This window comes from Neolamprologus brichardi, chromosome 15, assembly GCF_056152115.1.
Source record: "Neolamprologus brichardi isolate AB-2024 chromosome 15, ASM5615211v1, whole genome shotgun sequence".
NCBI lineage: Eukaryota > Metazoa > Chordata > Actinopteri > Cichliformes > Cichlidae > Neolamprologus > Neolamprologus brichardi.
In genome coordinates this window covers 384,323-398,378 of record NC_142118.1, presented here as the reverse complement: position 1 = coordinate 398,378, position 14,056 = coordinate 384,323, and the positions used below count along the sequence as shown (strand labels likewise).

Below are 14,056 nucleotides of genomic sequence, written 5' to 3'. Positions count from 1 at the left end.
CTGACATTTACAGCTGCCCACACGAACAACACAAAGACCTTCCTGAGAAAAGCTTCATAGTCACACAAGCAAATATTGATCAATTTGGCCACAGTGACAATAAGCATGTTTGGAGGCTTTCAAACATAAGAGCACACTACCAACTGTCAGGCGTGGAGGTGGTAGCATCCTGCTGCTACACTGCACAGGATGGTTGGAATAATGAAGAAGGAGCACAATCTCCGAAATCTTCACCTCAAGTCAGCAGCTAGACGACTGAAGACACAGTTGTTCCTACAGGACAGCGATCCCGAACACACATCAAAACTGGATATGGATAAAGCAGGCATAAATTAAGCTTCTGGAAGGGTTTTCCTTAAGTTTCCTTAAGCCCTGACCTCAAACCTCCGATGTTTGTGGATTGTAGTGAGCTCTGTGCCAGGAAACCACGTCCAATAATTCTATGAAGAAAAGTGATCAAATTTCCAGCCAGAATTATTCCCGAAGGTTGTCGTTGTTTTTTTAAAATAACAAAACATCATCACCTCCCAACCCGAGCTCATAAATGTTCACATAAAGTGCATTTGTTTTCATTAGAATAAACATTCACTTTCCATTCCTGCACAAGAACACGTCCAGAGGATTTCCTCGAACACCGAGGGAAATATTCAAAAAGGCCGGATGGAGTTAATAACTCCCAGAAGACTCTCACAGACAGAACCAAGGCCACCATAGGCCAGAGTCACTAAAAGCACAAAGAAGATGCAGCGTGAGCATACTTCATCAAGTATTGAGAAACATTTCACCCACCAGGGTGAAAGGTCAAAGTCTACAAACACTTTTGGAGCCTCAGGTGGCCGTTAGAGGATCTGCAGTTTTTGGCTGTACCACGCTTCACGTGTCTGACCCAAAATACTTTGACCTACAGCAGTTTGAGGAAAAGAAATGACCTCAGTGTCACCCCAATAATGGTCTTCACCTGGACACCCCTGTCAGAAATGTCTGGCTGATAGCTGTGGCCAGAGCTGACCGATGTACGGCTCGTTCATCTCAAGTCAAGCTCCTCCTTTTTCATCTCATCCAGCGGAGGTGTTTTACTGTCCTCCTTTGCAATGAAACTCAATGATGTGAAACCAAAGGAGGGGGGACTCTGGGGTGGTTTATGGCAACTCGAGGTTCTCACCTGTCAAGGCACAACTGATTGTTATTAACAGCAGGCCGGAAAATGAATTTTTGCCTGGAAAAGAATTGCACTTCCACCCAAAAGCCATCGTAATTTTGTGTAGAAGAAGAATTACATCTCAGCTCGGGAAAAATGTGCAGAGTCAACCACCAAATCCTCAGAAAACTTTTATTTCGGGGCGTAAGCATTCACGAGGACATAAGGCAGTATTTCATTTGTTTGTCTGTATTTATCTCATTGCATAACTCCATCCAGATCGCGTTGTTTCAGTCCTGTGCAGCTACAAAACGGGTATTTGAAACCAAGCGAGTGTGCTTTCCTCACAGCCGTTAAATGCAATCAGCCCAGTGCAGTAGAAAGACATTTACTTTACGCAATAAAGACATGAGGATGATGGCAGACTTTTCAATGAAAGGCTGGCTTACGGAGGAGGGAAACCATTATTCGTCAGAGTGACGGCTGTGAAATTGAGTACGGGAAGCTGAGAAGATGTTTACCGATGTTTACTCTTCATGTGGGGAAGCTCGGGATAGACCTCAGGATTAAATTCAAGGGTTTTGACCTCAATCAAGGAAATAATTACTCTTGCCCCTCTGGTTGGTGGACTGCTTAATTAGCAAGCAAAGCCCCCACAGAAATTCCATTAGAGTGAAAGCAGAGGTGATTAAAACTATAATTCTTATTAGACCCATTAGTACCTTTTTGGGGATGCCTGGCATCATTGAATGTGCTGGGAAATTGAATTCATGATGCTTTGTGTGGATCACAAAATACTTCAGCACGCCCTGCACGGTGTCTTCATCCAGCTCTGCAACAAAACAAGTCATATGACAATAGGATGAAGGGCAGCAGTGAAGTGTGACTCACTCCAACTTGCTTATGAAGAGTATTCGTGATTGGCATCACTGATAAAAGCTATGGATCGCATACACATGCACTTCTGAGCTGCTCTTTTCTTTCACTGTGTGCTTCATTGCAGTGAATCACTATGCTTCCTATTATATTCTCCCCAAAGAACAAAATGCACACACACACCTGCTGTTATCTGTCATCACCACAGTTGCCATGCCTCCGCCAAAAACAGTCGATACTGATGTAGCACCCACTCGCTCTACAAGAGTGTATAGGTGTGTGTTTTGTTCACAGGCTCTTTTGTGATTAAATGGAACTGCAGCAAAAAGGGAAGTTTGGTACTTTTGTTGTTTTTTGGGCAAATAGGTTGATTACAAAACTGTCCTAGCCTCTAATAGACTATTCAGAGTCCTCTCTTTAGTAATGTATTCTCAGCACTTCCATCACGTTTGTATTTTTTTAACAAAATGCCTTTCGGTACTGAAAAGTGAGGACTAACAAATAGGTGCAAAACACTTCCGGTCAGGTTTTACTTTCATTCTCTCTCTGAGCAATTAAAAGCACTAAGAGGGGAAAGGTTTCTAACCCCTAACCCTTTCTGTAAGCTGGCAACGTATCAAAACGTAGAAGGAAAAACAGCAGAAACCCAAAATAGTCCCGAGAGAGCCAAAGTACCGGATGGCACATCTAGGAAAACACAGTCATTGTGATGGAAACCTGCAAAACACTGGAAACAGGAGGCGAAAGGAACACAGCTGAAACTAATCAGAACAATAAATGAGACAGGAAGTTAAGCCCAAAGCGAGACACCTGCGGGTAACAAAGAAGCAACGACTTACTCAAGTGACTCTTGTTTTAACTGGTGACATCGCAACGGGAACCTGGAGATCCTAAACACATCGCTTAATCAGAATTATTTCATGTAAGTGCGTTGCAGATTCTCTGCTGGGGGATTTGTTTTAAAAGTGCAAGTTGTTCAGGTTTGTCTTACTAAAACCAATGAATTAAGCACAACTGGTACATGACAGTGTCACAGGAATATGCTTGTATTAATTTGGTGATGCAGAAAATGCGTAAATGCTGTTATCCTCTAATCTGCTGCGCAGTCTCCTTCACACTGCTGCAAAACACAAAGAGTTCAATCAGTAAAATTCATTTCAAAACCCAAAGTAATTGCTACGTTTCTTTTATTAGCTTATGGAAGACTAACATTTAACATTTAGCTCAGGGCCGAAATAAATCTAAAAATAAAATTATATTCTATTATTTTTTGATCGCTCAAAATAAGCTTCACACTTGCAAAAGCCGGTGTAGCCGCTGAAACGCCGTGCATTTATCGAGACTTTCAACCCCAGGTAGGTCAGCTATGGATCTTTGGATCCACATTATGTCAGCAGCTCCACCGTGAACTATGTTAAAACAAACACGCTCACGCCTCACAGATGACAGCTTACAGTCCTGCGTAAAGATGAAAGTTACTTCGTACAGCCCCGATCTGCAGACGCTGTGTGCAGAGGTTCAGGACGATAAGTCTCATTGTAAACATATCACTGCAGACCCGACGATGTTTGCATGAACACGCTTTTCAGCTTTTCTTTATTGACCACTTTTCACACACGGTTGCTGTACGCACACAGCCGGCTGTAGCTTTGCAGCTCACAGCCCGACACACACCAACACAACAGCAGAGAGAGCACAGACGTTAAGGCGGCGAGGCGTGATTGCGGGTGCCGCTCAGGTGCGTCGCCTCGGTGCTAAAGGTTGCAGAGCCCTGGCTCAGGGGATGTTAAACTGGTGGGCCATAGACCAGTAAAACTACATAATGTATAAAATTATAGTTTTTGTTAATTTACTATAGATGTACTAATAGCAAACAAACAGGAACTTTCCTGTCATTTAATTGTTTATCTGTTATTTAATTCAGGTGTAGTATGAATGGCAATGGGTGGGCAGTCTTATCAACAGCAACTTGTAAAAATACAGTTAAAACTTCCAAATCTGCTTCACATTTTCTAAGGCTGTGGAATGGGCCAGACTGGAGTCTTCACTGGGCCCATTCTGGCCCCCAGGCCTTATGTTTGACACCCCTGGTTTAAGAACTTAAGCTCTAATGTCCAACCACAAACAGAAAGAGCACACTCAGCGATAACAAAATTTGCAGAAATTAAAATATTTTTTTACTGCTCTGTGTAATAAATTCCAGGATGAATCATTTTCAGCAGCATTAAGCTGCTCTCGTATTTATTCTTTATAGATTTTTAATCACCATTTTATCATCACCATCTGAGAAAAAGTCAGGCTCTGATAATATTAAAATAATATAAACATACAGTCATACAGTTGTGACTTTATAACTGCTGATTTCTAATCAATAGCATAACCTGGGGTGGGCTGCAGCACAAACTACCATAAGAAACAAACCACCTTTGTATTACAGGAAACCCGGGGTTAACCTTTGGGACATATGCAGGGCCTCATTCCAGGAAGCAGGTTTAGTGAAGTTAGTTCATCCTGAGAGGAGGGAAACTCTGGGTTTTCTGGTTCAGAAAGAGCTCCAGTCAGTTACCAGTCAGTTACCAGGGTAACAGACTCTGTAAGCCTGACCTGGAATGCTTAATGGTTTTCTTCCTGTTGCACCAGAAGCAGCTGACTGACTGCTGGCTTCATTTCTTCACTCATGAAGTTCCTCTGAAAGCTCAGAGGGAATTCACTTGCAGAATTTTAATTCTACTCAATCAATTACTAATCAGACTCAGAGCATAAACATTAATAACATCTGATTTATTATTCACTCAGAATAAATCGATATCTTTCTTATTCTGGGACTCTGTGGGCAGCAGCTGTCAGAACGTCATTCTTTTGCACAGGAAACGTTTAGTGTACGTTAGCATTGCTGTTTAAATGAAACATACCTGTATAAAGCTTTAGACAACACCCTGTGTGATGATGACTTATGCCATGTTGTAATTCGTCACATAACCTCTGTCACACTTGGGATTTTGGAGTTCATGTAAATCTTTGAGGCTGAAACGATTTTCAGACTAAAACAGCATTTCATTTATTTAAAAGTTGCTCCTGAAATGCAGCCGCAGACGATCTTCTCGACATTCTCAAAGATGGCCTGCAGAAAGATTGAGATTCAGTCATTAAACGATGCCCAACAACATTTTGAAATGGTGCATTTGTCCATTTGTGAGTTCTGTGAATACCACGTTGCCACACTGATAAGTTCTACCTGCACTGACTTTGTTTGCTGTTTACAGTTTTTGTTGGATCAAACACCAGAACCGTATTTAAATGAGCTATTTGTAACTGCTAACCGTATTTTTTCTGCGTTTACACAGACAAATTCTTTTGTTATTCGTTCAAATAAAAGCTCCATCTGGGCCTTCGTTTTCATTATTTACCAAAATAATGGTGTCCGTTTCTGACGTAACAAATTCCCTGTCTGAACTCCAACGTGGGCGGGGCTCGGACAATTCGAATCACATTACACGTCTCGGACTTGGCGCTCAACCAATCACAACGCGGTACTGAGGTTTCTTAGCCAATGACGATGCGTGTATAGGCAGAGCGGGATGTTCCGAAACTTAGACACGGAAGTTTGTAACATTTCCTCTGTTTTCTGTGTGTGTCATAAACAACAACTAAGAAACTCGTATTTGTTGAACATGGTTTCGTGTAAATTGCCTCCAGTCGAATAAACGGAGGATTCGAGGCGTTCCGTCGCTCATAAAAGAAGCTGAAGTGTTCCGGGTAAGTTGGAAATCAAAGTAGGAAGAGCTTCGTGTTTCGTTGCCCTTTTAAACCACAGACTGCGCCATGTTAAACGCACCGTCGGTTACCACCTTCATACGGTCAGTCGGAAGCGTCATTGTCTGTAATATACGGTTCATGGTTGTTCTTCAGTTAAACTATTTTAAGATTTGTTGTGTTGACTCGTTACGAACCTGAACGTCAACTTGAGGTTAGTATTTTCTCCTGTCATAAGCTACGATATGGATAAATGTAACGCTTGCTTACTATATTAAAGCGCTGTTTACGGTGTGCTAACTTTAGCGACCACTTGAACGTGGTTGTATAACATTAATCTGTGTTTGTCAGGAGACACAGCAGCTTCCGGGAGAGATGGAGGAGCTCTACACCTTAGAGAGGGAGGTGGGACGAGGCAGTTACGGTGTGGTGTTTGAGGGCCGTGTGGCCAAAACTGGACAGAAGGTGGCTATTAAGCGGCTGCCCTGCAGCAACCCAGAGTGTATTGAACTCTACTTGCAAGAGCTGTGGGCCATGAGAACCACAGCCAGGAACCACGTCAATGTCATTGCACTGCACAGCTGCCTCCTGCAGACGGGGTCCAGGAGCCTGAAGACCTTAAAACCAGGGAACCTGCCCCTGCGTCTGGTTGAGAGCGTGCTCAAAGGAAGTGTGGTCACAGCAAAGCAAAGTCAGGAAAGCACCAGTCCTCAGTCTAACACCAGGAGGACAAACTCTGGCTTCAGACTGCAGGACAGGACTAACACTGTGCAGGCCAGAGCTCATCTCCATAACAAGGATGAATCAAATGCATCTGAGTCCACAACCCCTCAAAGGCCTCAGAGCAGAGTCAGGAAGAGACCGGCCCCGAGGGAGGAAGAGCAGGCTGCGCCGCTGCGCTGCTTGGCCCTGTGGCTCGTGATGGAGTACTGTGATGGAGGAGACTTGAATCAGTACCTGCTCTCCAGGCCCCCAGATGCTCAGCGTAACCACAGCGTGGTGCAACAGCTGTGCGGCGCCGTGGCCTTCCTACATAGCCTGGGAATCACCCACCGGGACCTGAAACCTGACAATGTGCTGGTGTGTGTGACACCAAAAGGCCCCGTCGTCAAGGTGGGCAGATGTGACGGTGTTTATCTCAGATCAAGTGGCGTCAAGCTTTGTTTGAAAAGTCACACTGTTCAAATTTGAAGGCACATTAGTGCTTAATAGTTCTGCTCTCTGAGGGGGTGTTTGCTTTTCACAGCAGCAGTCTGCTTGAGACGCAATTAACATAACAAAGTAAAATATGAAGAAAACAATTGGAAACAAAATTGCTCTACTGATCTCTTTATAGCTCAGCAATGAACACATTATGTACAAAGCAGAGGGAAAATATTTATGGCACAGCAGTGCAGCCAGGAAGTGAGATTCTACTGAAAGTCAAATCACAGATCGAGTGTTCCTGTAAATCCATTATTTTAAGAGGTATAGTTAAAAAAAAAAAGCCAGATTATCTGGTGAGTTTTTATCTTTATTTGTGGAACAAATGAAACTAAATTAAGATGCAGCTACAGGTTGCTTTCTTTGTTTGTTGATCTGACACTTACGTCTCTGCAGAACATCAGAAAGTCCTGAAGCATGTCCAGCCAAAAGTGATGTCATCACATGTAAAGAGCACTCTCCACCAACATTTAGTCATCGTTCTGTAATGATCAGACCTCACGTGTCTTTGTAAATCATCTTAGATGCGTGGATGAGTCTTGATGAAACTTCGGCCACTGTGACTGCCAACTTCTCTTTGGTGCTTACAAATATTTTTACTCATCCACACATTGTTGGATCAAGCACCAAATAAAAGTGTCACCGTGTAGAATAAAGTCAGATTAGAGTAGCGTGTCACGATATAATATAAATCAGGGGTCCCCAATCCCAGTCCACGAGGGCCGGTGTCCTGCAGGTTTTAGATCTCACCCTGGGTCAACACACCTGGATCACATGATTAGTTCATTACCAGGCGTCTGGAGAACCTCAAGACGGTTATTTATCCGTTTAAATCAGCTGTGATGGATCAAGGACACATCTAAAACCTGCAGGGACACCGGACCTCGTGGACTGGGATTAGGGACCCTGATATAAATGATCATAGCAGATGTATGTTTCCCATCTTCCCAATGGTTGATTAATTTTCTACCAGTTGGCTAGTAGAAAAAAACCTTTGCGTGCCAGCTTTTCTTTCTTTTTCTTTTTTGTTCTAAGCCAGATATTAAAAGTAAAGGACAGCGCTTTTTACTGTCCTTCTAAAACCAGGGGCAGGCAACTCCAGGCCTCGAGTGTCCTGCAGGTTTTAGATGTGTCCATGATCCATCACAGCTGATTTAAAGGGCTAAATGACTCCTCAGCATTTCTGAAGTTCTCCAGAAACCTGGTAATGAACTAATCATGTGATTCAGGTGTGTTAACCCAGGGTGCAATCTAAAACCTGCACTCGAAGCCTGGAGTTGCCCACCCCTGTTCTAAAACTATTGGTGGCACATTGATGAGACTATGCCCAAGCTTTAAGCTAACCGAAGGTGTGCTGGTTTTTCTTCTTTAACCCGAGGTGGCAGATTTTGGTCTGAGCAAAATGAGTGAGGGCTCCGTGGATGGCGGCCTGACCAGACAGCACTTCTCCTCCACCTGTGGTTCGGACTTCTACATGGCTCCAGAGGTGTGGGGCGGGCTGACCTACACGGCCCAGGCAGACATATTCTCTCTGGGCGTGATGTTCTGGGCGGTCCTGGAGAGAATCACCTTTCTGGAAGAAGGGACGACTCAGGAACAACTGGGTAAGCGTCTCGCTGAGAGAAGACGTCACCATAAGCCTCTGCCTCACTATTTGGCGCACTCGCAGGAAGGTGGGAAAGGTTGAGTGTGCGGTCGGCCCGGTGATGATGCATCGCGCTGAATCCAGTTTGCCTTAATTAAGTGGCACATATTAAAAATGTCAGCTGCTATACATCATTCATTTATCAAGCATGGATGGTGCGATCATAAATCTAAATAGCAAAAAGATGAATGATGATTTATGCAATGCTGATGTGGATTATAGTACCTTGTGTTTTAATACAAGCTGACATTATGTAATTCAGCCTTCATCTTATTAATAATTTAAGAAATCTGCGTGTTCGTCCGTTCTCGCATCTTTGCTCCAGACCTGAGGAAGTTTTAATAATCGCTGGCTCTCCACAGTGACTGCTGCCCACTCAGTAAGAGCCATAACAAGAGGGAGATGCAGCATTCAGAAATAAACTGAGATCTCTGAATCCCACAACAGCAAAGTGGTGAAAGTGTAACTTTCAGCAGAAATAAAAGCACTTTTAAAAACGATGTTTTGTGGAAAGGTTGCAAACTTTGATTTGACTTTGACTGCATGATTTGTAAAAAATGTACAAACTTTAGACGTGTAACGTAACACAGCGGTCCCCAACCCCCGGGCCACGGACCGGTTTGGTACCGGGCCGCGAGAGTTGAGGCTCGAGTGTGAAATTGATGGTTTTCAAGGTTTTTATCATTAACTCTGTTTCCCTGGGTCTTTCCCATGTTGTAGTTGTGCGTCTTATTTTGAAAGAAATGTTTATGCGTTACCATAGCGACAAGAGAGCATTAAGGGGCGGAGAGGAGGATGTTACTCTCAGTGTTGTTGTTTCAGGAGGACGCTGCTGATAAAGTTACACAGTGAATTCACGTTTATTATCATATTTATTAAATAGCACAGTTTTTGTCTCGGTCGTATCCTTTTATTTTGTTGTTTATCCGCCACACCTTAAAGGCCGGTCCGTGAAAATACTGTCTGACATTAAACCGTCCGTGGAGCAACAACGGGGCGGCTGGGTTATCACGTAGCCAAGCGTCTAGTTAGGTTTGTAGAAACGTGTTTTTCTTCCTTCACGTGAAGTGTTTCTGTGCTAACGACATGACGCAGCGTAGCTATGAGTACCTGTGTTACACACCGGTTCCTGATTGCATCTGACATCTCTGATCTGAGAGGTTTTGTGGTCAGCAGCAGCTCAGTCGGTGGATCCCAGACGAAGTTTTACACAAATGAGTCCTCAGTCTGTTGCTACAGCTTTAAAGAAGATTGCTTATATTTTCCTAAGTGGCAGATGAGTTGGTGTTTGTGTATCACAACATAATTTGTCCTTCTCGTACGTCAGCATCAAACTCTGATGCCGTTGCATTGGAAGTATAAAGTCTCCAGTTGTTGGCAGTTCGATTCGAGCAGAGGGCACCGAGCCATGCGCTGCAGCTCCGCAGTGAGATTTTAATCTCTTGATGTCTCGTCAGAATCCCGCCGTCGGATGGTGCAGCGTCTCGATGTGCAATAATGCAGAGCGCTGTTCTGCTCTGCTCTCAGAGTAATGACATGGCTGCAACACCGACGTCTCATTTTGTTCACACAAACCCGATTCTGCTCAGAGGAGACGGAGCGGCTGGGCGATGTGAATCATTATCCCCAAGTTTAGTGCCCGAGAACTTCCCTGAGTCGTTGATGCTTCATTATGCTGGAAGAAGATGCTTACTATTGGAGAGCAGTGAGAGTGGATCATTTTTTCTCTTTAATCAAAAAAGTAGAGTTTAGCAGCTCAGCGATCACAAAGAGGAAACGGAGAGATTCAACTGAAGGTGTTTCAAAGGTAGAAATAACGCGTCATTATTTAACTTTAGCGTGTCTGAGGATGTGCACGCCCACATGCTTACACAACGATCCAGGGGAGCGGAGAGGAGCCAATCACAGAAAAGCAGAACTCCGTGCTTTAGGCCTGGAAAGCCAGTGTTACTCAGACTTCATGCTGACCTCAGGCTTTTATCAACAATGTGTCACCCCAGGGTCCTCTGTGATTTTGGTCACACGACCTCAAAAACCTGGTGTTGAGCTAAAGTACCAACCGATGCTTTTTAAATGACTTTTTAAATTTTTGCAGCACGTGTGTTTTAGTGATGCGGCTTTATTAGTTTCCCTCCATTAATCTCATTTTTCTGTTAATAATGTCGTTGTCTTATGTCTAATGATGACGGATGACCAGTTCAGAGTTCAGTTTTATCTTATGGTTTCTTGGTTACACTTATTAAAATCTTCTGGTGCAAAAGGAAGAAAAGAAGCTCAAATATCTCAACTTTGATTCTGAAGGTCAGAGACAGGAAGTGCTGCTCGTGGGTTAGGGCTCAGCCTACAGAAGCAAGCACGTACACTTGTATGTAACGATAGCGCAGTAGATGCCTTCAGTCGACCCACTGAATATACTGAACACCTTTCAAAGTGTTGACATCATGTAGTGACCAAATCACAGTCTGAACACATTTAAACATGAAAACACTCGTTTCACCATCAGTGTGTCTTTACACGGATCATTGTTAATGTGAACAGTTATTGTTAAAGTGAGGTGCAGGAAGTGTTTGTATTCCAAGGAAACTGACGTGTGACGGGATTACTGTCCGTGGAGTCGGAGCTACAACCTTTACGGGTTTCCGTCATCTCGGGGTCATGTTAGCTAAACCTTGGAGTAGGGCCCGGTGCCTGAACTTCATCTTTGCTGATAATGATCCGACTCTTACGCCGTAGCACTCTAAGCCAGACTGGTTACACTTGATGCTGCCTCACAGGGCCAATCAGAGCCCTCCGTTCATCATGTGATGCTTGATGGATAGTTCCTGTGAAAGAGTAATGCTGGCCCTGAGCTCTTATTGAATCTTTATTTTCTTTGTAAAGGACCCATACATAAGAAATGTCACACAAGCGTTTTATCACATGCATACTAACAGTCTGCCACAGTTTGTAAGGACTGCAGACACGTAGAAGGGAAATAGTTTTACCGAGGCCACAAATAGTCTCCACAAGGAAAGCAATTTATGAGAGCTAAGAAAATCCCAGCGTCAATTTAATCTAAACATTTCTGTGTTCCTCATTTTTCCTTGTCATTTAATTGTAATTATGTTGTTTCTGATTAGTCCATGAATGACTCATTAATAAAGTGTGTCTCGTCGTGCTCTGAACATCTTGTTAGTAATTCCTGGTAATATTCCACGCCAGCTTCTCAAAGTCACTGAGGTCTGAGGCGCTCTGCTGTGTCTAACCTACCCGTCTTCCTCCCCGTTTCCCCTTCAGGCGCCTACGTGTGCAAGGGACGCTCAGGCTGGCTGATGCCGCTGGGAGAGGCTCTGTGGGAGAATGCAGAGCTCCAGCTGTGCATCCCGATGAAGTTTAAGAGAGCGCCCCCGCTGCCGCCCCCTCCCGGCCCTGCCACGTGCGCCCTGCTTTCAGAGATGCTCGCCTCGAACCCGGACGCCCGGCCAACGGCCGACCAGCTGGGGGCCAGGGTGCGCTCCGCTCTGAGAGAGGACTCCCACTGACACAGACTTGAAAGACTGTGATGGGCTGAACGACAGTAAGGAGCCCACACTGCAGTTCGTCCTGTTGTTTAAACAACACTTTGATGCCTCAGAGAGGAAGGGATGAGAAATGTGTGTGATTATCTGGGATTGCAGGTGCTAATTTTCTCCCTGAACCACAAGCTGAGCTTCTCAATCGTGTGCAAAGCCGAGGGAAAACGGGGATGAACTAGCAGATCCTCCAGTGGGACGCTGACACTGGAGCCCTGTGATGGTGCAGATAAACACAGTATCAGGTCCATGTAGAGATCAGGTGGGGCTAACTGCATCTCCTGTTTGCACGTGACACAGAAAATCACTTGTAGTGTGTAAATATGGCTGAACTGGCATAAACAGGTTTGCTGCTCAGTGAGTCTTAAAGGCTTTTTAATTCCACATTATTATTATTATTATTAATTTAGCCTGGGTATGGCTCTAATGAGCTATAAGGACATTAGTTGGCTTAAATCTGCAGCACATCAGTGTAGTGTGGGTTGGACTACACAATGCTGTGTGTGCTGAAATAACTCTGTGATACTATTATTGTGTCTAAGCTGTAATGTTTCCGTTTATGCTGTTATATATTTTCACAAAGGTGTGTGTGGACATGATTTTACTACTTTTAATCTCACCTCAAAAATCTTCAGAACAAACGTCTATTTATTCTTCTGTTTCAGTGAAATATAACCTTTGTATACGTCAGTTTCCTCACTCTCAGAGGCACTTGGCGTCTTTTTTCCTGCCTGTGTGCATTCAAACATTAATATTTGAGTTTGTCATTTGTAAATATTTCTTCATCATTTCACGTGTTTGCTTTGAATTTACAGGATTTTTAAACTTGTGTCATATCTGCTGCACAGCACAAGGCTCGCTGTGACGGACGGCCGCTAACGTCTCCTCCTGAACAGGAAATTAAAGCCAGGCATGTGGATTGTTGCTGATCATATCCACGCAGTGTTCACACTGTTTATTAGTGATCATCAGTCTCAGTCACCCGCGTTGATTATAACATCAACTGTGTCCTAAATTTCTTGTTAATCTCATGTAATTTAAATAAAGATGGATTTATAACCTCTTTAATCAGTGGTAACGGGAATTTTTATTCATGCCAAAAAAACCCTGCAAGTTACAAGTACGAATTTTGACCCTATTTTTCTTCCTTTCATCTGATTGGTCAATGTCATGTCAATCACAAATGTAACAATCCAATCAGAGAACAGATGGGTTTGGCTGTCGGAGGGGCGCTTTTTTTGAACTGCAGGTCCTTGAAGGGAATAAATGCCCTTTTACATGCCAACCCAGCGTCTTCCTTCATCACCACGAAGGAAAACAGTCTGTGGTCGTCCGAGTTTGGTGATTTTTGTGTCACAGGTCTACGTGTTTAATACAGGGACTTCCACAGCCTTTTCAACAGCGCTGCGGACCGCGGGGTGGGGGCGGGCAGTGTTTTAGAAATGACAGTCTTCATTACAAAGTGTACTTCGTTATGAATTAGCATACGTGTTTTTATTGAACATTTGAAGAACTAGCAAAACACTTGTAGAGGACATAAAGTCAGAGATGGAAACGACAAGGAGCAGGTGCATCTAGTACAGGTAGAGCTGCTGTAAAAGCCCACAGAGCTCAGCAGCCAGCGCAACAAATTCTGGATCCTTTGCTTTTAGTTAGCAGTTAGCATTAGCAGCACATCCTGCGTCCAATGTGAAAGGACCTTTATGCTGCGCACTGTGACTCACAGCAATGGTCCCAGGTCAGCCCTGACTTTGTGTTAAACTAATCCTAAAGTAATAATGGTATTTCTAACCACTGATATAACTTTATCCTTTCAACAGCTGCTGAAAGTTAGGGGACCTAGCTGCTATCGGATATTTACATAGAGATCCTCCAGCTTCAAACTGTATT

The 14,056-nt window shown here is 43.8% G+C and overlaps 1 protein-coding gene across 3 annotated transcripts; it reads left to right on the top strand.

The window, feature by feature from the left end:
• Positions 1-5,597: 5,597 nt before the first annotated feature.
• On the top strand, positions 5,598-13,191 carry si:ch211-63o20.7 (Serine/threonine-protein kinase pdik1l-B-like). Of its 3 annotated transcripts, none has more exons than XR_015720711.1 (5): positions 5,598-5,770; positions 6,119-6,880; positions 8,349-8,574; positions 11,892-12,428; positions 12,982-13,191. XR_015720711.1 is itself a non-coding variant. In XM_087852442.1 (5 exons), exons 2-4 carry the CDS (start codon positions 6,143-6,145, stop codon positions 12,134-12,136), a joined length of 1,209 nt encoding a protein of 402 aa, XP_087708568.1. In that variant the 5' UTR covers positions 5,598-5,770; positions 6,119-6,142; the 3' UTR covers positions 12,137-12,171; positions 12,272-13,191. The 3 variants fall into 3 exon arrangements, 2 of the variants coding, with proteins under 2 accessions (XP_087708568.1, XP_087708567.1); XM_087852442.1 differs by having other exon boundaries at positions 11,892-12,171; positions 12,272-13,191; XM_087852441.1 differs by having other exon boundaries at positions 11,892-13,191.
• Positions 13,192-14,056: the final 865 nt, after the last annotated feature.